The 24736-nt window shown below is 42.7% G+C and overlaps 1 protein-coding gene across 2 annotated transcripts; it reads left to right on the forward strand.

The window, feature by feature from the left end:
• The first annotated feature begins 2509 nt into the window (after positions 1 to 2509).
• SNAP47 (synaptosomal-associated protein, 47kDa) lies at positions 2510 to 23013 on the forward strand. Of its 2 annotated transcripts, none has more exons than XM_009333277.1 (4): positions 2510 to 3061; positions 8118 to 8602; positions 12531 to 12661; positions 22484 to 23013. In XM_009333277.1, the coding sequence occupies exons 1-4, from the start codon at positions 2565 to 2567 to the stop codon at positions 22610 to 22612; spliced, it is 1242 nt and encodes a 413-aa protein (XP_009331552.1). In that variant the 5' UTR covers positions 2510 to 2564; the 3' UTR covers positions 22613 to 23013. The 2 variants fall into 2 exon arrangements, with proteins under 2 accessions (XP_009331552.1, XP_009331550.1); XM_009333275.1 differs by having other exon boundaries at positions 22500 to 23013.
• Positions 23014 to 24736: the final 1723 nt, after the last annotated feature.

The raw sequence follows: 24736 nt of genomic DNA on the forward strand, positions 1-24736 counted from the left end.
GATCCAACCTCGCTGCATTAGAGGAATTACCTTCCTTTTCTAGATGGAGGAAATGAGGTCAGAGCTTTAGCTCTTTCTCCAAATCATGAATTTATGTAGCAAATGATTGATAAAATTGTTAGAAATCATATTTCCTAGAACTTGTCGTTGTTTTCTGGGCTATAGCTACTCATTTAAGTCAAGTTTCTGTGGGCTTTTTCCCCCCTCTCTTTGGCCCACAGTAAACTGCAGAGAGCGATGACTGCTCACGGGATTGCAGTTTTATTATGACTAAACAGATTGAGAATTTTCACTTTAAACTCCAGCTGCTTTGTAAAGTTGTGGCTTATTTTTTTCCCCATTTGTATCACTAAAACTCATAATGCCATGGAAATAAGGTATGAAAATCAAAGTAAAGATTTTTGTGGATTATGACATACCGTGAGTAGTCCTTATCTCACTAATACTGAAGTTTTGAATACATTTAATAAAAGAAGTCATTGGAACCGGACGCAGAGTTAGAGCGCTCTATTTAAGGGATGTTAATGATGCAGCAGCCTGAAGGCACTTGGAGATCTCTGGTGTGTGCTATTGGAACTCACACCAGTGCTACCTGAAAAAGGACTGTTAGCTTTTTCATTTGCGTTAGGATTATAGACATTTCCTTAAGGGGAACAGATCGTACTGAAGTAAAAAGGTGTAATTAGTGTCAGTGTCAACCTAACTGGGGATTTTGTGGTGGAGCTCTTCTCATTTATTGCGACATAGGAGCAGCAGAACAGCTTGAGATAATGTAATGGTACTAATCTGTAAATTGTGCTATGAAACATCAAAGGCTTTGAGAAGACAATGAATATGTGAGTAATTAAAACACCATTACATAATGGGTGTTCACAAAGAACTTAGTTGTGGAACGCAATTGGTCTCCAGTGTTCATGCTGAAAACGGTAGCGTTTGAAGGAGATGTTACAGGAAACACTCTGACCCTTGGGCACAAGAAGCCTCTTTGGAAGTGTGGAGAGATGCCACTCCAGATATGTTTCATTTAATTTACCGTTCCAAATTTGATGTAAGCAAGCCAGGCCTCAGGCATATGACATTTCTTTGTTTTCATGCTGGGATCCCAGATACCGGTGAGCAAGTCTTACAATATTAATGTTATGTCATCAAATAGCATCACGGGCTCCCAGGAAAACATGGCCTGTCACAGGGGTGCAATGAAATCACCATTGCCCTGAACGTTGTGTCCCGTCACGCTGAGTGAACGGAGTCAGTTCTGCTGGCTCTTTTAAGCCTCTGCTGGTTCTGCTGCTGCTTGCTCCGCTATCATGTGTGCGGAGTTGCTCCAGGCCAGCAGCACCTCTTCCAATGCCACTGTGGCATCTTTTTCATCTTAACTCCCACTTGGGTCAGTCACGGTTTCCCAGCAGCGCGGCTAAGTGGTTTTCAGTTCTTCCCAAACTCCTATTTCCAAACATCTTTGATAGTAGCTGAGCAACAACGAATATTTCACAGAAGAAATACTACGGATTTGGGGGTTTTTTTGGCTGTGGTGTTCTACCAGAAGTTCTGGTATCCGCTTGAGTTTTGTAAGGTAGGTATTTTTGCAAGTTTCTCCTGAGGCCAAGAGCGATGCTCTGAGATAGTGACGATTTCTGAAGAGCCTTTGTCCGATTGTGGCCGGGTGTTTCTGCTCTTTAATGATTGTGAGTTCTGGTCGGTGGTGGTTTCGGTTTCAGCTGCACTGTTGAATATGTTGGATAGACATTCTAGGTGTGTTTGTAACATACCTGGATGTTGATAGCTCAGACTGGAAGGGGAAGGACCAGTTATTCGTTGTGATTGTTGTAGATATATATATTTACGAGCTTGCATTTTGGTAGATTCTGAATTTTCTTCTGTACCTGTTGGTCTGTGGGAAGTTGCTTCTGATGATGGGTGGGGAATGGAAAACTTTTCACATGATCGCTTTTCAGTAAGTGATCATGGGTATGTTAAAGGGGTATGTTAAAGTTATTAAAAGTTTTTCATGATTCTGTTTTTGGTAGGTTCCCCTCCACCCAAAAATATGAACATATGCATGTGAACATATAGACTAATCTAATTATAAAGCACCTCCCCTGCCCAAAACACTTAGAGCACAGCAGGTATTAAATATTCAGGGTATTAATGCAGTAGTCGTTTGAAGTTTGTGCTGTTGTAAATCACGTGCTGAAACATGATGAGAACATTATAAAAAGGGGAGGCAGTGCTGCTATGGAGCGGGCAATAATACTGACAGTCCTGTTCAGAAAGGGTGAGCCTTTCTGAAGGAAATATTTGGATGGTTAGAAACGGTTGCCAAATTTTGTAACCCATCCGCAGCTATTTCCAAATCTGTCTTGGGTGCGCACCTGAAAGGTTGCAGTGGAAGTACTGGAAGCTAGCTGTGGATGGGATTAATTATTTATGAGCGTGTTCTTACGTCAGCTTTTATATGTTGCTAAGGATTCTTGCTTTTTTTTTTTTTCCTTTCTTTTATTCTAGTTTCTCCTTCTGGCCTCGAGAGTGTTGCTCTTGTAGAAGAGGATCTGAACGGCGAGCTGATGAACGAAGACATACGTATCCATAGCTGGCCTTGTTCTTACTACTTGGACACCAGCAAACAATGGGTCTCTGGCAGACTCTCACTGACTCCTGTTGCGATCAAATTTACAGCTGACAAGACTGGGGAGCTTTTGGTCAACTTCCATCTTTCTAGTATCAGTGAGATCAAGAAGGAATCTTCGAATTTAATTTTCAGCTCCCTTACCATCTTAGAGAAGAACACCAAGCACTGGTTCAGTTCTCTGCAGCCCAGCAGAAATGTGGTGTTCAACATCCTTGAGCACTTCTGGAGGGAGCAGTTGCTGTCAAGCCAAGGTGCAGGAGCAGAAGCAGCAGCTTCGCAGTCAACAAAGGGAAAAGAACTGACCGGATTATTGACTGGATCGCAGAAACGACTGGAGGACACAGCAAAAGTGCTGCATTACCAGGGTGAGCAGTTTGATAACATCATGAGAGGACTCAACAAGATCGAAGGGGATATGGATGTAGCAGACAGGTACGGTGCTGTAGCGTCCTCTGAGCTATGCAGTGTTTGTGGGATTGTATTGTTTATGCCTGAAACTTGTAGGGCAGATCCACAGAGGTCTTTAGGAAACTAAACTGTTGACTTTCACTGAAAGTTTAAGCCTCTGTGATGGTCTTCTGTGGATCTAGTTCTTGTTATAAGATGTTTCTGTATTTCTGTCCTCCCTTCTGTATGACATTTTTTCAACCTGCTGAAGTTGTTTGTATATATATACCTGTCCTCTCTCCTTTAAATAACTTTTCAAGGCCTTATGAGAATCACAATCGGAGGCTGCTTTTTGCATACCAAGTGTGTAGCTGAGGGCTTTATATTTGCCCTTTCCTTCACAAGAACTTACTTCCCAGCTACACACAGCAGTGAGGACTGGGTCTGTGGTGCGGATGTCGTCAGGGAAATGGCTGTAGAAACAGTGCTCCCTTACTTGTGCTATAAACCTGCACTGCTTTTAACCTTACACGGAATACTCCCTGCCTTTAGGTCTAGGTGGAATAAATACATTTTGAGGAAAAAACGAGCAGTGTTAAGCAACACTGAACTGCTGAGCTTTGCCTGCGGAGTGTGGTGGTGCAAGAACTCAAGAAGCAATACTAGACTATTTTTGGTAATCTCAATCAGGCACGTAAGCCAGTGTATTCCAAAAAAAACTAGCCACCAAGTGCTGCCTTTAGACAACTGAAATAAGAGATCTGGAGCACATTTTGAGATGTTGCTTAACTTTTAAGCTGTTGCAGAACTCGACGTGAATAGTAAATGGTTGGTGTCTTAATCAGAATGTTATGATGTTACTGTTTAATGATTAACATTCAAAGTGAATTATTCTATGCTATTTTGTATGCTGCAAGATGGATTTGATAGCAGTCGAAAATAGGCACTAAGGTTAAGAGTAGCATTGTAACGTTTGAAGATATATAGCTATGAATGTCTTTGTGGAAGCTCTGACACCTGCATGAAGAAACAAACACAATAAAGTTCAAACTAGTTGTTTTTGGAAGAAGCATCTGGTTTTAGATGGCTATCACGTCGAAAAGAAAGTGTTGATTTCACAATGATTCTGGTGATATTCTCCATACCCTTTAATGAAAAGCCAAGATAACTGAAAGCTTCAGCAATAGCTTTTCAAGTTCTGTAGCAATAAACAATGAGTAGGAAAATAAATACCTGCTCATTGTTTTTGGAAGAGAGTTTTGTTTTGGGTTAAGATGCACTGGGAGGTATTATTTGTCCTCATGAATCTGAAGAGCTAGATGCTTTGATTTAAAAATGGAAAAATAAAGGAAGGCATTGACCAAATGTTAGCTGAGATTCCGTTTTATCTACAGTATGAAGAGTTTGGCCAGCTTGCTCGCAGGCTAAAATGCAGCCCAGAAGCCGTTAGTGAAACTGTTTTAATTACACTGCGCTTTTTGAAGAGTTCTGACACTTCGTTTTCTAGCGTAGTTTGTGTGTGTTTTTTCTCATAAAGCTGCTTCCCCCCCTTCCGCCCAAAGTCTTCTCTCAAACTGATGACATCTTTCTTCATGTCCTTAACCAATGTAGAAAATGGGGAAGACTGTGATTGAAGCTCATTTGATTGTTACATATTAGGTAATTCAGACTATTAACATAGATAAATATGCTAATGTCTATTAAGGCTCTTTGACTCTTGCTTTCTTTAGAAATTTGATGGGAAGTAACTACATGGGTAGTATCACGCAGGACTACTTTGCATGTGTAGCAGATTCTGTGCAGAAGGAAACTTTGCTAACAAACTTTTGTGTCTGCTAATTCAAGGTTGTATGAGCGACACCGGTTTGATGGTGGTGTCTTTTATAAAAAGAACCAGGCCTCTTTATCTACTTTCATATGTTTAAAACTTTGATTAACTTTATCTTGCCAGTATGTGTGGGCTTTTTTGGATTATTAATTCTGTTCTTGTGTGTGCCTGGGTATATACAGCTGCTTTCAGTGGACCTGCGTGCAGATAAGCAGTGCTGAGTCTGACGTGCTAGCAGATGTTCAAAGACCAAAAATAAACAGAAAGCCAGATTAACTGGTTCCTTTTTAATATATTACTATTCGAGGACAAGGTACTCTGGTTGCAAATTTTCATTTGTATGTAAGGACCGGTCATACAGTTTGTTGATACAGAGGGGTGACTCCTCCGTGGAAGGCCAGAGGAGTTGGCTGGAGCCTTCGTTAAGGCTGTGCAGCAGAAAAATCTTGACTGTAAATCAGGCATCGCCCAGCCAGGATGTCAGTCCCTGGGGAAAGAGGGGAGGAGACGGGTGAAGGGATAAAGTGATAAAAATGAAGGCTCAAAGCTATCCAGAATTAGTTACCACAATGTAAGCGGAGGTTTAGACTTGTCGCGTTGCAGTTGCTTTTCACTAAGCCACCGCACATGCTTTTCTCACGGTGAATGTGATGAACCCATATTGCGGTAGGAATGTAATGGCTTTTCATAGGTTAAGGCGCAGGCATAAGCTGTCGTTGCCCTGAAGTACCTTGTTGTAACTCTTTCATTCAACAAGAGGGCAGAAAACGTGCTTTGCGTTCTGTAGAAATAAGATCAGGTTGTTTCTGTTTAGTTACAGCAGGTAGGTTGGAGCATGGCTTTTAATTTGGAAGATGGTGTGTGCTAGCAGAGCCTAGGGCTTTTTCAGTCATTCTCTGTGTTGAACTTAAGTTGAACCTCATAGTTTCAGAATTCAGTCCTAAATCTATGATACTGTGCCATTTCAAATTCTGTTATTGTAGAACTTCCTGTTACATCTCCTTTGGTCTATTCCCCCCCGCCCCCCCTTTTTTTTTTAAGGAGTGTCACAGCATTTTCAGAGGGCAGTGGAGAGCTCCAGACCCATTACTCATGTTGCATGCTATCTACATAAATATCTGATGTTCATGCTGTAGCTGGGAGTAGATTCTTGGAACAATTCATTCTGCCTCCGCTATCCATGAATTCAGTGGTTGACTCCCAGTATGACTTTTTCTGCTTTTCCCAGCAGATTAATTTCTTTAAGTAGGTCTGTTTTGAAGCCGGTGCAGAACTTTGATGGCTAGTAAACAAAGTGTGTTCAGTTAGAGCTTCCTCTTTCAGACTAGACTTTGTCTGCAGCCAAATTAAACAGGATTTTAAAATTGCAAAGTCTTCTGTAGACACGCTCGGATTCTCTCATGGAAAAGAAATCATTACAAAAAGTATCTCGAGAGCAGCACCGTGATGCATATTTTATCAGGCAGTACCTTTCTGGAGTAAACTTAAAAGCAAATTAAATCAAGCTGGCTCTCCAAAATAGCAATGAAGCAGTAGTACTTTGTATTTTGGTCTGATAAGGCTTGCACCTCTAGGATTGAAGTCGGTATTTTGTGGCATGAGTAAGATGGCAGTGTTTCATTAAAGATTTTTATTACATGTGGTCTGGCTTCATTAGAAGCATCTACTACAACCACCATGCCAGTGGCACATGCTTAATCACTGGATAGTCCTTAAGGTATTTATGGGGTGGGGAGGGACACAGTTCTGATCTGGGTTGAACTTCCTTAGAGTTTTTTTTCTTTGTTTGGTTTAAACATAACCTCTTCCCTCCCGTTAGTTAATTGAGAATCCCTTTGTGCCTCCAGAGATGGTTTTCCTGTTCTGCTCAGTGACTGACAGGTGGGCTTGAGGAATCTCCATTTAAAACATCCTGATCAGGCTAGCGGCCTGCAGGCTGGTTTGGTTTGTGGGATGCTTCCAGCCAGCTCGTTGCTGTTTTCCAGTGGGGACGGGGTAGGATTGTTTGAGCAGTGGATGCGTCCCAGAGGGTTGACTTGTCTCTTCCTATGCCTGCCTGCAACTGGAGACGAGCCACTTCGGCTCGGATGCGACTGTGGGCTGTGCAGGGAGATTTATTTGGCCCAAAAATTTCTTTCCAGCCACTGAGGCTGAGTCATCCTGAAATACAGGATCCTCTGCTAGCAGGATGGGTTTGGGCGACGGGCAGGGGATGAGAGTGGGAGAAACGGAGCATCATAGGTGCTGACTGTGGCTCTGCCTCTAACTCCTGTCTAGACATGGAGAGGGATGCTAACAGATAGGCAGCGCAGCACATGGAAAATCAAACCAAAACCACCACCTTTCCTCTCATTCCCATTTTTTCTGTGGAAAGAGTACTGGTGAGGCTTAGACCCAAAGAGATCTGTGATCATGATCCTTTCTTGGGAGAGGACCCCAGAAAAGGGGAATGGGCTACGCTGATAGAAAATACAACAGAAGGATCGTGTCCTGCATTCATTGATTCTTCCTGACAGCCTGTTACATCTTTCTTGCTTGCAGCTGATAAACTGAGGTGCCTGCTTCCGTGCATCTTCTTGCTTAGAAATAAGGGGCTTGACTCCCTGTGTTATTTCTGGCTATACAGTGGTCTTCCTTGGGAGCAGTTGCTTAATTCCTCCATAAAGTGAGTCCGATTACCTTTAAGCTAAGGCACCAGTTTGCCAGCAAGGAGGTCTGTCTCCTTCAGGAGTTACACCAGCATTGACGGTGAGGTAGACCCTGGACGCCAGCGGGCAATCTCCGCTGGGCTTTTCAGCCTCAACCTTGCACTCTCAGTGTTTTAACTGGCAATGGGAATTTGGGAGCAGGAGCAAAGCAAAAGGTGGCATCAGACCATGGGGCTGAGGTATAAAGGAGTAGAAAAAGGCAGTGGTGGTGATGGCCAGGTGTGGAAATACTGAGGTAAAAGGCAGTGTTAGCTGAAGAACAGGTGGGTGTAAATTGCCCTGAATAAATCCAGTTAGAAGTTGGATTTCTCACAGCCGAAACCAGGCAACATCAGAACAGTGAGATTCTGGGACCGCTTTCCAACGTGTTAGCAAATGAAGAAAAGCTGTTTTTTAAAATGGATGGAACCTGGTAAACTGTGAATAGGTTTGAGGAGCGAAATAACAGAGGGGTGGACTCAGTATTAAGAAATCTTTGTGTCTGTGGTAATTTGCTTTGAACTGGTGGGGTAGCATGACCCTCCTACTGGCTTTCACTCTTCTCACACTCTCTTTTCTCTGCTAGGTTGTTGACTGAGCTCGAATCTCCTTCTTGGTGGCCGTTTAGCAGCAAGCTCTGGAAAGCACCGTTGGAAACCAAGCCAAAGGAAACTGCCACAGTTTCCGATTCGAAGAACCAGGAAGGAATCATAATTAGAATTCCAGTTATTATCACCCACAGAACAGACTCAAATGTCAAGCCAGGAAAACTCACGCTCTTCGCTTCTGGCCTGGAAATCAGTGACTGCAATTCTCAGGTCATTCACCGGTTTGAATCGAAGGATGTAGATGATATCAGAGTTCATACGCCATACGAAATCAGCGTCCGTCAGAGATTTATTGGGAAGCCTGACACCTCTTACCGGCTCTTGTCAGCAAAGATGCCAGAAGCAATCCCCATCTTGGAGATGCAGTTTAGCAAGAAGATACAGTTTTTAGAAGATGCCCTAGGATTTGTTGGTGCCAGGAAGTCTCCTCAAGTAGATTTGGGGACCTCCATTTGGCAAGCAGGTATGTGACAGACAAAGTAATCCATCTGTAAGCAGTAACACCAGCACCAAAAGGTTCCAAGTGGTTTTCAAACTCAGAATAGCATGTAATATTTACAAGGGAAATCCTCTCCCCCCAGACCCAACGGTGAGACCATGCTGATCATAAAATGCAAGGAATAACTGCTAGGTGACTTTAGACCCTCTTGCCGAGAGGGAGAGGGTAGAGATGACCGAAGTGTGTGGCCCTGTTTTAGTCTAGTTGGATTTACTTTCTCCCGACTGCATTAGCAAAACCTGTGACTGTAGATGCTGAAGCTGAGTGTCCCTCAGGAGCCTGACAGCTGGAACATGCCAAACCCTCTTTAACATTGTGCTTTCAGCTGGTGTTGGCACTAACTCCACACCACTTTGTGAAAGGATTAGCTTAATTTGAGCTTCAGCTACTGGCCTGTGTCTTAACTACAATGTCATTCTTTTTCCAGTGGTCACCAACTCACTGTTGTGCCACGCTGTGGGGAAGGGTCATTAGAAATCCATTCTTCTCTCCTGACTGCATGCTTCAGAGTCCTCTGTCATTGCTGTTTTTCCTTTGGAAGCTCATGGCTGGAAGAATATTTATATTAAACCTGTTGTTCAGTAAATTGTAGAAAGTTTAAAACAAACTTTCAGTCCAGCAAGTTTTTTAATAACGTGTGGGATAAACATCATGTTAATTTTCATATCTTAAAAAATAGAATTTTATTATTTGAGAAGTTCAGGTGTTTGGATTTAGGAGATTTTAGGTCTCAGATTAGGTGAATGCATAGTCTAATCGTTTTAAGAAAACAGTGGAGACTGAAACCCTTTCATAATAATAAGAATGACATTCCTTACTACTATTACTTCTTCTAAAATTCCGGGGAGGTTTGGGTTTTTTTTGTTTTTGTAATTCAACCCTGGATTCATTTGGAGAGCTGGTGAATTTTTGTCCGTTAGGAACTTATTTCTATTAACACGCCTGAATCCTTTCTTCCCTAATTGTTAGTGACAAAAGAGCAAATCGGTGGATGGATTTATTGCCGGCGTATTAAAAACGAGTAGGAAAATGATACAGTAAAACAATAGGCGAACCTATTTCTGTGCACCAAGCTAAAACTGGACTTCAGCAGGGAGGATAATGTCCTCTTGTTGACAAGTCGTCAAGGGCCATAGCTTGGAAAAGCTTGTTAATTTTTAAGGAAGTAAGTCTTGGGCATCTGGCACTAAAATGTCAGCACAACAACTTAGAGGAAAAACAACCTGCTGGTTTCTTAAGCAGTGAGTTATTCCAGTAAATTGGGTTCAGTTCCTGATGGTCTTAAGGCTGGTTACATAAAATAATTGGTTATACAGCCCTACTGTGCTTAACTTCCCACTGCTCTGCTCTGTTTGCATCTGAGTCAGTGAGTCAAGGATATTGCTCTCCTACCCCCACCTGCATTTTGACTGTTTAATTTGGAAATGTCAGTAAAGAAAACTGGAGGTTATGGAAATCCTGACTTCTCCGGCTGAACCAAAACCCTTGTTTGTTCCTTCCCTGGAGTCTGTCGCTGTCTGTCTTCTGTCGCAAGATGGCAGTCACGGACTGTGTTTTAACCTCTGTGGTTTTTCCATGGTGGAAATACTGATTTTTAACTTTTTTCTTTTTTTTTCTAAAAGCGGGGAGAAAAGTCCGTTGTTATGCATGCCTGCCTTTGTGCGCACATAAAATGTATGTGTGTATTTTCAGATAGCAAATGTTGATTCAGAGACTTAGAGGAGAAATATCCTTGCAGCAGAGGTACATCTGTCTCGGTGAACTGGCTCGTAGTGTTCTTTGCCCTCGGTGGTGCAGCTCAGAGACGTGAACATTTCCACAACTGTCATAGTCTCATCTGGATCCTGTCTGTTTATACTAGTCCTGCCTTAAAGTTGTGCATATTGCACATTTGTATAAGTAAATTCAAAAAACTCGTCTTTCTTAAGAGTTTTGGCCTGATTCCACCTAGAAGAGGAATTTGTGAAGAGTTTTAGACACGCCAGATTATCTGAAAGTACTTTTAGCTGCTTTGCGTGTCTTTTCTGACTGTATTTTTTTGGACCAAGCCGCATGGGTGTTTAAATGCTCAGGACAGAGCAGTGAGGCTTGTTTTATAACAGAGGTTCTTCTGTGCTGGATCAAGCCAGTACTTTCCTAGCCAGTAACGTCCTCAATAATGGCTGATAACAGCTACCCAGAATTAAAAAGCGCGAGAAATCCTACAGCGTGTCTGCAGTATAACAATCTAGGGCAGTGCTGTCTCAATCCTATGGCTGAAGACTGGCATTCGCAGTTTTTTGTGCCTTTCGAGGCTGCTGAATTTTTCCTGCTTACCCCTGTGACCAAATGTTCTCATTATTATGAGTTTCCAGCACTGTGTTCAGAGGTTTGGTAGCTTCTCGTACTCACGTGGTGGCAGCGAGTCTCACAGTCCAACTGGGTGTAACACAAACAAAACAAAATTGCTTTTTAAATGTTTCTGCCTTTCTATTCAATTCTCTCCCTTTTTTTTAGAGTAGAAAACTGTTGGGAAATACCAGATCTCCTTCCTCATCCCATTCTTTTTGTGCGCCTTTGTCATGTCCCCCTTCTGCTCTTGTCCTCAGAGAGATTAATGGAGTGAAATGGATAGATTTCTTGGTCTTAATGAAATAATTAGCACACGGTGACACTCAGCTGATAAGAGACACAAAGAATCTCTCCTGGCTATTTGCTGCCATAGGAAGGTCTGTCGTTCCCTCCCCACTTTGTCCTCTGTGGGAGACCACGACAGTAATTTACCATAAGCAGCACAGTTCTTAGCCCCTCCGAACACAAGGAGCATTTGCACAGGGTAACACTAGTACAGTGAATGACTCGCTTGTCTTAAATCTTGACGGTGTCTGAGTCCAGCGACTCTCAGGCTGATAACCAAATAATTCCAGGGATTATGAGTTTGCAGTAATTACTTGAGAGGGATTTAGGGTTTGGTACTTTTGGTTTAGCTTTTGTCTCCCTTTTCAAGGGGAAGTAATGCTATCCAAAGCTGTCGGGTGTACACCGTCAGTTGGCCAGCCAGCTGGGCACCAGCTTTTCGACCTGGCGGTGAGCTCTGGCATCTGATGTGCTTTCTGTCCTGATGTACGCAAGAGCTGCTGTCATTGTCCTGTGCTGGGTTAGGCCATGTGCTCACAGGTGGCAGGGGTAGCGTTAGCTTCCTTCTTGGTACCTCTTTAAGTGGGAGAGCTTTGGAGATGTTTGAAGAGCCTATAGGAGCCAAGATGTGCGTCTCGGGTGTTTAGCACCCATCTGCATCAGAAATAACAACCTTTCCTTGCAGCATGCCCCTGCTACCCTACTGGGTAGTATCAGATACTGCAATAAGAGCTGATGCTTTAAATAAAGGACAGGTGGCATGTTACACGAGGGATTGCGTCCACGCTGCTTAGCTGGGGGTGGCTGTTAGCGTCAGTGTTGCCCTTCTGTTTCAGGGGTTTGCTGACTTGACTCTTGGGCTCTGTCCCTGATCCATTACTTTTAAATTCTTTAATTAAAAAGATGAAAGAGAGAAGAAGCAGCAGGTGGAGAATCCTCGTTTATGTGATTGGGAGTGTGTCGCTGCTGCTTTGCTCTCTGTTCAGATGAATCCCCACAGCCCAAAATGAACCCATTCTCCAAACGTTGCCTTTAATAATAAGTCACCTCTCAGCAGCCTGGTCACCTCCAGGTTAGGCGTTGTACAAAATACAGCTCAAATCCTTTCTAGAAGAACATGGCTTAGCAGGCAAGGTTGGGTTAGGCTTCTCCGAGCGCGCTTGTCCCCTCGCAAACTGCTATGGAGCAAAGCAAAAGTCAACCAGTTTGATACTAGCGCTGGTCCTCCCCATTGGTACAGGAGATGGCAGTCTGACCATGGGAATTTCTCTTGCAGCCACAGGACTCCTGGGAGGAGTGGTGCAGCCCAGCTCTCCGGTGGGAGGCAGAGAAGGGATGGACAATGACCAGGTTCAGCTGCAGAAGCAAGAGAAGATCTCCCAGGAAGAAGCAAAAGAGCTTAAACAGGTATAAGTTGAGATAACTTTGATTAAGAGTTGTTTCACTCCCTCTTCTTCCTTAGTAACATGCATTTTCATCATCAGAAACATAGTCATTGTCCTTAACAAAATGTTCCTCTCCCTAAATTTAGGTGGGCATATATTAAAAATTGGTTAATCGAGCCTGTGATTAAAATACACTGATAACTTTATATTTGTTATTAACTATTTTGAACAAATCGGGGATTATCAGCAAAATATAGTAAGTGATAGGATTATAACCCAGGGAAAATCCTTAATCATAACCTGTTTTTTCTGAAGATTAAGCAGCTTAACAATTAAATCATTTTCAGCTTTTTTGTGTTTTCCCTATGCTATCTTATTCTTTTTAGTAAGGAGTAGCAGTTCTATTTCAGAAACATCCACAAAGCTGAACAAAGTGTTTTATAAACACACAGAGAGAACTTGTAGTTAGGAAGTAAGTATGCAGTCCAGCAAATTAGTAAAGGGGAAATAGGTCGGAGATTTTACTAGGAAAAAAATATTTATTTAAAGTAATCCAGTCTGATATTGTTCCTCTAAATGGCTTTTTAAGGAATTTCTCTCATAGCTGATGTTCAGAACTTCTAGTGAAGAATCCCTCTCTGCAGTCTGTGGTTGATCTGAAACAGCGAAGTAACTGGAAAAGCAAAGGAGCATGGTTTTAGTGGTTTTTCCATTAAAATAGGTTTACTGGTGATGACCACAGCCACATCAAAAGATGTGGCTGAAGATTAAACTTTTTTCTTGATATATATTTTTTTTAATTTTTTTTCCCCTCTAGCATCTTATTCTCTTTAACATTCCATCTGCAGCTTGGTAATAGCATCATGTGAATTTTCTGCTAATTCTATCGCCTCTTACCCAAACCTGCAGTTTTCTAGCCCCCTTCTTTTATTTTATAGTTGAGAATTACAATATGGCAACTTCTGTTAGCTTGAGCGCGTTTGAGAGTCACAAGCACTTAGTGGTGACTTGAGTGGCTAAAAATGAAATCTTCTTGCAAGGAAAATCTATTTATTAAAATTAACAAAAGGCGGTTGGGTAAGTGAGAGTTTAACCTTTGCAGAAGGTTAATTTCAGAAATTTCTAAAATTCTCTGTGCTGGATGGTGGACTAGAAACAGTGTTAAATGGCCAGCGTTAGTTAAAACAAAACACTTTCAAGATTAACTAGAGCGCAAAAGACAATTCTGGTATTTATTTATACCACACCAAGCCAAGAATTTTTAAGCCAGTTAATGATTTGGGGTGGGCTTGTGGGGTGGTGTGGGCGGGGAGAGGATCTGGATGCCAAACTGAGAGGCTGTGAATTGGCCTGATTTTTTCCCAATAATTGCTGAGCACCTGTTTCCTGAGAGTCAGGCCTCTTTAATCATCATTGCAGTCATGAATAATTTTAAGGTACATGCCATAATTCCTATAAAACTCCTGTTCCTTTTCCTTACTAGGAATCACCGCATAAATACACAGTTTTAGACCAAAACTTGGTTCTGTAACCAAAATATAATCAAGATCTTTTGACTGAAATATCTTATTTTGGCTTTTTCAAAAACAGAATGGACTATTCACCATTTAATCATCCTCCCTTCTTCTCATCTTTTAAAGTGCTTATCTCCATGATCTATCATTTTATTAAAAAATAAACATTTTCTGAAGCAGCGTTGACCTTTTGAAAGATGTTAAGGGAGACTATTTCTCAATCGTAGTTGTACAAACAGCAGCAATCTATTATTCATGCATGTATGTACTTTGTACAGCTGTTATGTATTCAGAAGGGCTAGTTGCTCCTTCCTTAAATATCAGTTTTTCAGCACTATAATTTTGATTTGTAGCCAGACCCAAAAAAGCTAAGCACGGTATGAAGGGTTGTTGGTCATGGACTACTATTGAAGACACAGTTTGCTACACCTTGCAAAAAAGTCTCTCTAGGAATTGCATCCCCAGGGCCAGTTCTTGCCAGTTGAACACCAACCTTTGCTGGTGCTTGATATTATCAAAGCAGTTGGCTGTGACTGGAGAAGCAGAAGAAACGTAGGACGGGGAATTCAGCATCTTCCAACAAGTCTTGTGAATTGGGAATGAAGCCTCTCATCTTGCACAGGCTGGCGTCTCTCCAGCTGCTCCCAGTTGTTGTCCAAGCACTGCTTTTTCTCATTGCTCTAAAGCACAAAGCAGAGTGAAATAGCTCAGGACCTTTTGGTTCTCTTAGGAGAGAATGTGGCGAGGTTTAAAGGGGAAGTGTAAAGATGTGGAAGTGAAGGAAAGCGTGATTGAAGGGGGGGAACTCCTACCGGTAAAAGTGGATTTGAAAGGTATGGAGGTTGCGGATGTATTCTAATGGGGTTCAAGGGCAGCATCATAGTAAACGCCATACAAAGCCTTTTGGGTATTGAACCCCTGGAAGCATCGAGGTGAAGATCTTGAAAATACATCTGAGCAGGACATTTAATGCTTATCTAAGGTATGTCAAGGCTTTATCTAAGGTTATATTTGCCATATTCAGTCATTTTATAGTTGAGAGGCGGGTTAAATCTGTAAATAGAAAGCAGGGCAGGGAACCAGGAGCTTTGTCTCCTTTCCAGCTGTGTGGCCTTAGGCGGTCAGTCATGAGCTCGGTTGTAGGGTGCTCCTTGCTGAGGTGTAGCCTGCTGCTTTGTCCTTTTTTCTCCAAACATGTCTCATCAATGAGCAGTACGCATGGTCGCATAGTTGTTTTAGCCCGCAGGAAGGGCTTGTCTTTCATTGATGCAGTTGTTCCCGGAGAGCTTCTTTGCACTGCTTCAGTTCAGCTCCCACTTTGGGAATGAGCAGGATGGTGGTTAATCATGTTTGCAAAGCGTTTAGAGAGTAAGGGGGGAAAACAGTTACAAGTGCAAAGCATTAACATGCATTGAGGACAATGATACTTGTGGCATCAGGCTTCCGTGAGTGAATTAAAGGTATTTGAGGTCCTTATGTTGATAACTACAGCATTTTTCTGAGCAGTTTCCTCTCTTGAGGATTATGATCTTTTATTCTTTGATTATCTGTAATGCAAGCACTTGTTTTTAAAAAGAAAAAAAAAACAAACCCAAAATCACAAAACCCAGAAGAGCTCTGCTCCGTCCCCCTCATTACTTGTGCTGTAAGTCCAGCAGAACTTTTGAAGTGGGAGATGTAAGAGGAATTTGTGATGAACAGCCAAATAATTGTCGCTCTTCCTCTCTCCCGAAAAACAAAGTACTTGCAGTAATAATACTACTAGATGTTTTGCAACAAGCATTGTTGAATGATACTAATTTCCTTCCGTTAGAGCTGGAAGTCCTGAGCATCTGCAGTTGTGATTGGGTGCCTGACTAAAGGACCTCACCAGGACTTCATGAAGGGACGCTTATGTTAAAAAAAACAAAACAAAACACAGAGTTTGTGGCAGTGTGAGCTGTGTTCCTTAGCTGTGCTGTGTGCTATAGAGATGGAGAAAGAAGCCTACGAAGTTCCTGTGGTCTCTGGCTGAGCCTCTGCCTACCGCCTTGCTCTGGCTGACATAATGGCACCGGGTGTGGGAGGGGATATGATAATATTAGCTTAAGGGCTGTGGTCGAAGGGGGGGAATTCACTAGATTTGAATTTATTTTGCCAAACCAGTGCTTTCTAATTTCCTAAACCGTTCCTGCCAAAGAACTGTTGCCCTGATATTTACTGTCTGCAGATTGCGTATGCCATGAAGACAGAGATGGTATTAAAGAAGTTAATTCTGTAACATCTGGGGAAAAAAAAACACATCCCAGTGCATATCTTTGTGACATTTTCTTCCTCGATGTCTTCTCAGGTGTAGATAGCTCCATTTCAGTCCTTTGCTACTTTCAGAGTCTCTTCAGTGTTTATTTATGCTCTTATCGTGCCTTCATCTCAGGAAATCACAACCGTTAGGTCAGAGGAAAAGTGTTTTGTTGAAGAACTGTTCATTCCAAGTGCTAAATACCAAATTTGCTCATAGGATGGCCTTTTTCCATGGCCTATAGCGATCAGCAGGCAACTGATCTTAACAGACACGTGTAATGACCATGCCCCAGATTTGTTTTTTGGAAGGCACAGTGTGGGGAGAGTCCTTACTGCGGTCCTTACAACTAACACTTTGTATTTGCTTGTGTGTAACTGAAGTATTTAATGGTACCAAAATAAAAGGTGGTAGTTAAGCCTGTGGATCTGCTTGAGTATTTTTTCCAGATAAGACCAGTGGTATGTTAGTGGTACCGTGAGTGCTTAGTACTCCCTGAGAAAGTAAATAAAATCAGACTTCTGTATCAGTCCAAGAAGAAATAATGGGAGAAATCGGCCACTAAGATAGTAAACAGTGACCCTTCCATACTGTCCTAATGGCCATTGGCTCAAAAGAGCTGGTGCTTGAAAATTTGTCTGCTTTTGCGTGCTTCAGATACAAGGGACCTGCTGTCCTGTCAAACTTGCCTATTCCAGTGTTTTCTGTGCTCAGAAATTTTGTTCTACAAGAGACAGCCTGATTTTCTAGAGCAGGCAGGAGCACTTTTGCTAGTGGCTGGTGTAGAGCTTGGCTGTTCGTACACCAGATGCAACTCTGGATCAAGCAGCAGGAACGTCTGTGCTTTGCATAGCTACAGGCAAGTGCTGATAGCGGCAATTCCAAACAGGAAGCATCTTAAAGCAACGTAAATCCATAGATTTTTGTTACGGCAAGTTGCGCTTGTCTCATGAGGTACTGGCAAATGTCCTCTAGTAGATTGTGTTGCAGTGGTTTAAGATGTTTCTGCTCTCTGCTGTCTCCCTGCTCATTTCCAGGTGCAGCAGGAGAGCATGTGGACAGGCCTCTTAATATTTTCAGTGCAAGATCACTCAACTTAATCCCTATTATGGATTTGAGTTTATAATGGGATTACGAATTGGAATATTTTAGGTGTTGTCTCCCCTTCTTGCTCACCTGCAATATGTTTAGCACAGAGGTGAAGCACCGTATTAAATCATGACAAGTGATCACTGTCAAAACCTCTGTTTGCACCCTGGTTCAGTACTGCAAGTGGCAGTTCTTTGTTTCCTAATAACAGGTGAATTTGGCTGGGGAAGCTGCATTCAAGAGCCATTTCTGGTTGTACGTGCTCTGCTTTAGCATTTAGACCTCAGTTGCACAGGGATAGTGGAGTGGATCTCAGGGAGGATTTCAGGGAGTTCAAACTACAATTGGCAATACTTCCTGCACAATGGCACTTTCAGTATCTTTACTGCTGGATACTCAGTGTATCGGGATGGTAGATCATATTTCACAAGCTTTAGCTAAATTGCATTATTATGATGGTATCTCAGGACCCAAACCAAGCTGAGGTCTCCATTGTATGATCTTTAGGATACAATCTCTGGTTGTACAGTGTCTGACACTTTGAGTTTAGGTCTTCAGGTGGTGTGGCAAAATGATAAAGTAATAGGGTGAAGTACTGAGTGGGTTCATGGGCTTGGAGTCCTCTCCCGTCATTCCATTTGTGTCTGTGTCGTGACTGTCTCCAGCTAAGCTGGTTGCTCGGCTCTCACTTGAGCCAAAGCAGAGAGGAGTGGGCAGTGCTTGAACTCCTCCTTAAGCAGGTACATAAAATAGAGCAGATGAATCATGACCTAAACTGCACTGCATTGTCTAGGTCCCCATAGTCTATACAAGAACTTGGGGTACATAGCTTGGATGGACACCTCTTCTCCCAGCAAGGCCCAAGTCTGCTGTAGTTGAACAGTCGACACCAGGTGGATTTGGAGAGCACTGACAAATTTGCTTCCTTGTTTTTCTACAGCGAGAACTCTGTGCATGGGAATACTGGGTAACTTGCCTGAAGTTGCACAGAAAATCTGTGGCAGAGCCGCAAGGATAAATCAGACTTTACAAATTACAATCTGGTGGCATAAATCTGAGGCTGTCTCTACATGAGATTGACCAGTGCCTGAGGAAATGTGCCTTTAAAATGCATCTCTGATGGGCTCATACCTGCTGTTTGGCTTTGTGTAACAGACAGAGTTTCACGCTGAGTTTTCATGTCTTGGTTCACCATCCAAATTACGTGCTGGCACAGAAGGCACTGCTGCTCTGAGCAGCTGACAGAACTGGAGCAGTGATAACTAGACATCTTGCCATCATTTTGCTTTGCAAAAATAGTAGTGACCAGCTTTGGCCAGACTTCAGATTCCAGTAACTCTTTCCAGCAAGCTCTGTGGGCTGTGCTGGAAAAGCATCTTAACCGTTTCAGGTCCTGTTGGATTGAGTAGCAGCACTCAGCTTGAACGGTTGAAGATGCTGACAGACAAAGGGTTAAGGGATTTATTACCAGACTCTGTTAGGCAAAGAGAATTAACAGATGAAAGTGAGCCGCTTGCCTTTTATTTTTGTGTGTGAGTAAGCGCATCGTCATCGCCCGCTGCGTTTCAAGGCAGAGCCTAATTGTCAGGTGAACTGAGCAGAGCCCTGTAGCCGACTGAGTTTCCATTTTACTGCTTTCGTATTTTAAAACCTTTTCTGTTCTCAACAGTTGTGTCTTTTTCTGTATTATAAATGTTAAGTATGCTCTAATGAAAGCGAAGCCTATCAAAAGTAATCTGTTTTGAAACTAAAAATAAACTGTTTTTCATGGCAAACCTGGGCCTTTTTTGGCACAATTTTGATTTACAAATAAATTGGGTGCCTCTTGGAGAGGTGGGGAAGGAGGAGTGTCTCTGCTTCCTTTCTGCATCCTCTCGTGCCAGCCCCTGCTTTGCTGCATAGCCTTCTTGGAGGCTTGCACTGCATGTCACCACATTTACCTTACGTGCTCGCCTCAGTGGATTTCACACACTGAGATGTGCTGGGTGAGGACATGGCTCAGGAAAGCTGAACTCACCGCACTGCTAAGGGTGCTTGGTGAAAAACCTCCAAAAGCATGTGCCTTGCTGCAGCAGAAGGTGGAGGTGTTGAATGGCCAGAGGGACCATGCTGGAGTATGCGTCAAGCCATGATCTAGAAAGCATCGGCAGCTGCTGCTGCTTTTGTTCTGCTGTGCTGGAAAACAAATTTTGGGATGCTCTTGGATAAAACTTTTTAGTAAACTTGCTGAAAAGATGTCAGCGTGGACCATCTTTAAATCATCTGCAAATGACAAAGCACATGTCTTTCACTGCCATCCTTTAGGATATACTGAAGGAGTGAGGTCTCTCCTAAACTAGTCTAAAGAATTAAAAGTTTATTGTAGTGGAGGCTGAAACCTTGTAATCTTCTCTCAGCTGAACATGGAAGCTGGCCCTGCTCTTAGTTGGGTGGAGCGGACCAGAAGACCTTCAGAGGTCTTTTCCAGTCTTAATTATACTATGACTTTATGAATGGTAGGAGTCATTTCATGTAGCACTGGCTACTTTATGTATTTCTATGTATGTTGAGTGGTTAAACATTGGAACAGGCTGCCCAGGGAAGTGGTGGAGTCACCATCCCTGGAAGTATTTAAAAGACGGGTAGATGAGGCGCTGAGGGACATGGTTTAGTGGGCATGGGGGTGTTGGGTTGACGGTTGGACTCAATGATCTTAGAGGTCTCTTCCAACCTTAATGATTCTATGTTTGTACATATAAAATATATGCAGAAGCAGCTCAAAGGAAAGACTGAGGGAGAACAGCCTCTGAACTTCCCATTTCCAAGTAGAAAAGTTACTTCCTCGGGAGAGGCAAGACCTTATTTCAGACCCATGTCCTGAATCATACACATGATAGATCTGATCATGTCATTTTTCTTTTTGGTGCGTATCCTACACATGTCTACCACCTCCAGTTTGGGGAATTCAGCCTCGCTTTTCTGTTACAGTGAAAGAACCTGAAGTGTTTCATTGGGGGTGGAAACAGGGGTTTTTAGCTTGTAGTTTTGGTAAGAACAGAAGAAGGTAGATTAAGCTTGATCCATGGTTTGTTTTGTATTTTTGCTTTGGCAGCTAAATTGCAAAACCAGTTATTCACACAGCTGTATTTCTAGCTGCTTGTGATTTATGGAAAGAGATGAGAGATATGTTACAAGATAAATCTCACTACTGTGGCTGACGTCCAGCTTTAGTCAAAGCATTTTGTCTGCATAAAATTCCCCTGCCATTCCAGCTAGATATGATATTCCTCACTGCTTTTCTCAGACCAGTAACTTGCATAGCTGCAAACGATGGGACTGCTGTGGAATTCAGCCCCACGTGTGGATAAAGGGGCTGCTGATGTTTCACAGCAGCTTTCTGGGGGCTGATTATATATATTCTAAAAGGAAAACAAGAAAACAGAGTTCGCCGGTTGTTGCGAAAAAAATAAAATTAAACATGTATAGAGTACAATTCTTTTCCCCTGTTTTACCAAAAGCCACAGATTTATTTTGTTAAGACAGGCTGCGGTTCTGGTATCTTCAGTAGCGTTACCTGGATGCTCATGTACCACAGCAGTTGATGTTGTGGGATAGTGCTGGGATAATTTGCTTTCTTGGAGTCTATTATTGCAATTGATTGGATAAACTGCTCTTATTAAGCAGGTAGTGTGAGGATATCCTCATGGACCCATCTGTGGATTCCTGAGGAAGCAGATCATGTAGGCCAGCAGTGACAGCGGAGACAACCCCGTTATGATCTGAAGCAACTGGGAAGCTGGATTTCCAGTCAGTATGATACGGTGCTTCCAAATCTCCTTCTGATACATCCGAGGGAAGGCAGCTGAGGCTTGCCTCTCAGGCAGGTGCTTTCAGTTCATGCTACCAGGCTTATTAAGGGAGTAGCCACAAGAGGGAAGAAAAGGCAACGATACTAACTCATGCCTTGGACTGCTGCTAAAAGGAGCCAGTGTTACAGGGTAAGGAATTAAGACAGATTCTTCTTGTGTTGTTTGGATCTCTGCTCTTGGACTTGGTTATGTGAAATGATGAAAATTGAAGTTGAGTAGGCCCCGTAAGTCAGTGTATGGTATCGCTACGGATGTCTCCTAGCCTGAAGAATGCATCAGCCTGGCTTTCTCCTTTCACTTTAGAGGCTTCTGCCCTGTTTGGACTAGTATCTATAGGCTTTTTCAGACAACAGGGTCTCCTCACAATCTTGGAGTAGCTCAGGGTGTTTGCTTGCAGTCCCACATACGAACAGTAATTTGCTAAGTGTAGTGTAAACTGGTTGATATGTAATATAATGCTTGCGGCCTGGAATAGAGCTGTAGCCAGTGCATCTGTTGTTTCTCATCTCGGGTACAGCCTGAGCCTCTTGGCCGCCTTGACGTCTGTTCATACCACACCACCCCCTAGTCCCTTGAAAATTATTTGTTTGGTTGCCCAGGTCTCACTTTTTCCCTTCTGCTCCATCCAATGACACTTCTTTCTTTAGTGGATTGTAGTAAAACAGCGTTTTCTGTCCTTTGACCTGGTCCCTGCATAACCTTGCTACGCCTTCAGCCATGTGATCCCCTTCTGGCTTTGCACCAGCCGTGCTCTCTGTCTGCATCGGCTCTCAACGTGCGCAACATCCCAGGACAAGCTACTGCTCTAGGGTGCAGACATACCAAGGAGATAATAACAGAGCCAGCAAAAAGCTGATGTTTACGCTGATTTTTACTTCTAATTTATTCCTCCCCTCTGTATAACCCTAACAGTTCAGATTTGATTTTTCTGGTCTTTAGTTCATTTAGTTCATCTCAATTCAGCTTATCGGAGCAAGACCTGTGTCTCTTCACCAGCACGCTTCAGGGCAGACTCCAACAAATGATTTGGTCATTTAAAGCAATGAAGTAACTAATTGCCATGGGTCTGTTACATTTCTCAAAGAACCGGCTGGTCGATTGCTGAAAGCTCTCAGTCTTTTCTTCTGACAGATACTAAAGAAACTGAAGGGCCTTGCCTTGGAGACAGAAGCCGAGCTGGAGAGACAGGACGAAGCTCTCGATTCCATCACTACCTCCGTAGACCGCACGACGCTGAATATTGACAAGCAGAACCGCAGAATAAAGAAACTAACGTAGCGCCCGCAGGAGCTGGTGGGGATGGTATCGTGAGGAAGAGGAGGACTGGGGAGCTGTACTTTTTAAGACTGTTTCTTTAATAGACACTTTGATTGCGTGGGAGGTGTTTGCAATATTGTCTGGAATGCGATGCTGCTGTTGTTGAGTTCCTGAGGGTTTTGAAAATGTTTCCAAATCTAAAAAGGCCAAGACTTTTAATTGTGGTGAAACAATGATAGTGGATTCTTTGCTACAGAAAATCTGTAAATACGAAAGGATGTGATATAATCTGAATCAACTTTTATGTGCTTTTTTATGTTACTGCTTTTGAAAGCTTTTGGTTTACTGCAACGAAGAAGTGAAGGAGAAATGAACTGCATATGAGACTACTTTAGATGATTACAGCCTATTAATTCTCTCTCAAGGTCTTTCTTTAAAATAGTTAATAGCTGAACTAAGGGCCAGATGTCCAACTGCAAGCCATTGAGGCTTTTTTTTGTAAGTTAATGCTGAGGTGAACAAATGATGGTGATAAAGCCTTGTGTTCCCTGAGCAAATAGTTTTAATAGGTTTCAATCATGTTTTTAATGTACCCAGAAATTTTATGAGAGTAATGAAGACTTAGTGGCCACAGCTGTCTGTTGCCATGTCCTGGGAAATCAAGAGAAGAAGGTGAGTTGATGTGTATGTATCGGTAGAGACATCTACTTATTGAGCAGATTTTTTTTTTTTTTGCCATTCGATAAATGTTTTGCTTGCTTAAGTCAATTATAAAAAGTAAGTGTCGAAGTTAAATACATGCTTCTGCTTTCCAAAAAGGGGCTGCTGATCTTCGACGATCATCTACACGTTTTTGTGTGTTTTATTTTTCCCCTTTAAACTGCGCATGTAGTGAAGGAATTGATTTTGGAGTGGAGAAAGTGATTTTCTTCACGGGCAAATTTATTCAGTTCGTGGAGTTCACCGTTTGCATCCCTCGCTTGCACACAGTGGTTTTACAGTTTTGGGAAGAGCCTGACATGGGATGCAGCGTTCTCAGAGCGTCATGAACAGAGTGTTCACTTAGTGTGGTCCCTAAACACCATGCTGGATCTGGGCCGCCACATCTCTGGTGGATGTTAGTGGAAGGTCCCTTGTCCCTTTGCTTCCCTGTCCTTCGTTTTCCAAGGATTTCCCTACCATTCGTCTCCGACTCTCTAAATGGGAACTTAGCCTGGAGAAAAGGAGGCTGAGGGGAGACCTCATCGCTCTCTACAACCACCTGAAAGGAGGCTGTAGCGAGGTGGGGGTCGGTCTCTTCTCCCAAGTAACAAGCGACAGGACGAGAGGAAACGGCCTCAAGTTGTGCCAGGGGAGGTTTAGATTGGACATGAGGAAAAATGTCTTTACTGAAAGAGTGGTTAAACATTGGAACAGGCTGCCCAGGGAAGGGGTTGAGTCACCATCCCTGGAGGTATTTAAAAGACGGGTAGATGAGGCGCTTAGGGACATGGTTTAGTGGGCATGGTGGTGTTGGGTTGACGGTTGGACTCGATGATCTTGGAGGTCTCTTCCACCTTAATGATTCTATGATTCTATGATTCGTGGGTCGTGGGGAGCATCATGTGGGTTTTTTGTGTGTCTACTCCAGATTCACAGGCCGAGGAGCCTATGGTCGGAGCTGTAGACATCTGTATAACATTTGGTAGTCGTGGTACATCCATCTATCTTGTGGCTTTCATTTAGTTGCACTAACTGGTGGTGAAGCATTTCAAGACTTCTTGTAGACCTGTATTTCTAAAATAAAAGGGAATACTGTCAATTGTTGTCGTAATAGGTTTTGTTGAGTTTACAGTTGGCTCCATCGAGACTGCAGGACAGTGGACACCTTTTCCCCTCCCATCTTACTCGATACTATATAGGAGAGATTCCAGGTAATCCATGTATCTATCACCTGTGGCAGAGAACTCCCATTTCATCAATTCCTACAGTTTACCAGCTATTTTAGTTCAAAGTAGCTGTTGTAATATGTCTTTTTTTTTTTTTAAGTGTTTTTATATTAAAAAATTCTTCTTGTATTGCTTTCAAGTACGACACTTTTGGTGCAATATTTTTAACTAGTGAAGCTTTGA

Source organism: Pygoscelis adeliae, unplaced genomic scaffold (assembly GCF_000699105.1).
Source record: "Pygoscelis adeliae isolate BGI_AS28 unplaced genomic scaffold, ASM69910v1 Scaffold88, whole genome shotgun sequence".
NCBI lineage: Eukaryota > Metazoa > Chordata > Aves > Sphenisciformes > Spheniscidae > Pygoscelis > Pygoscelis adeliae.

Bases quoted from the DNA above. Each gene is read 5' to 3' on its own strand.
- SNAP47 (XM_009333275.1), top strand. From the start codon at position 2,565: ATGAACGAAGACATACGTATCCATAGCTGGCCTTGTTCTTACTACTTG. The intron at 3,062-8,117 runs GTACGGTGCTGT...TTTCTCTGCTAG, and splicing joins GATATGGATGTAGCAGACAG to GTTGTTGACTGAGCTCGAAT. The intron at 12,662-22,499 runs GTATAAGTTGAG...TTCTTCTGACAG, and splicing joins AAGCAAAAGAGCTTAAACAG to ATACTAAAGAAACTGAAGGG.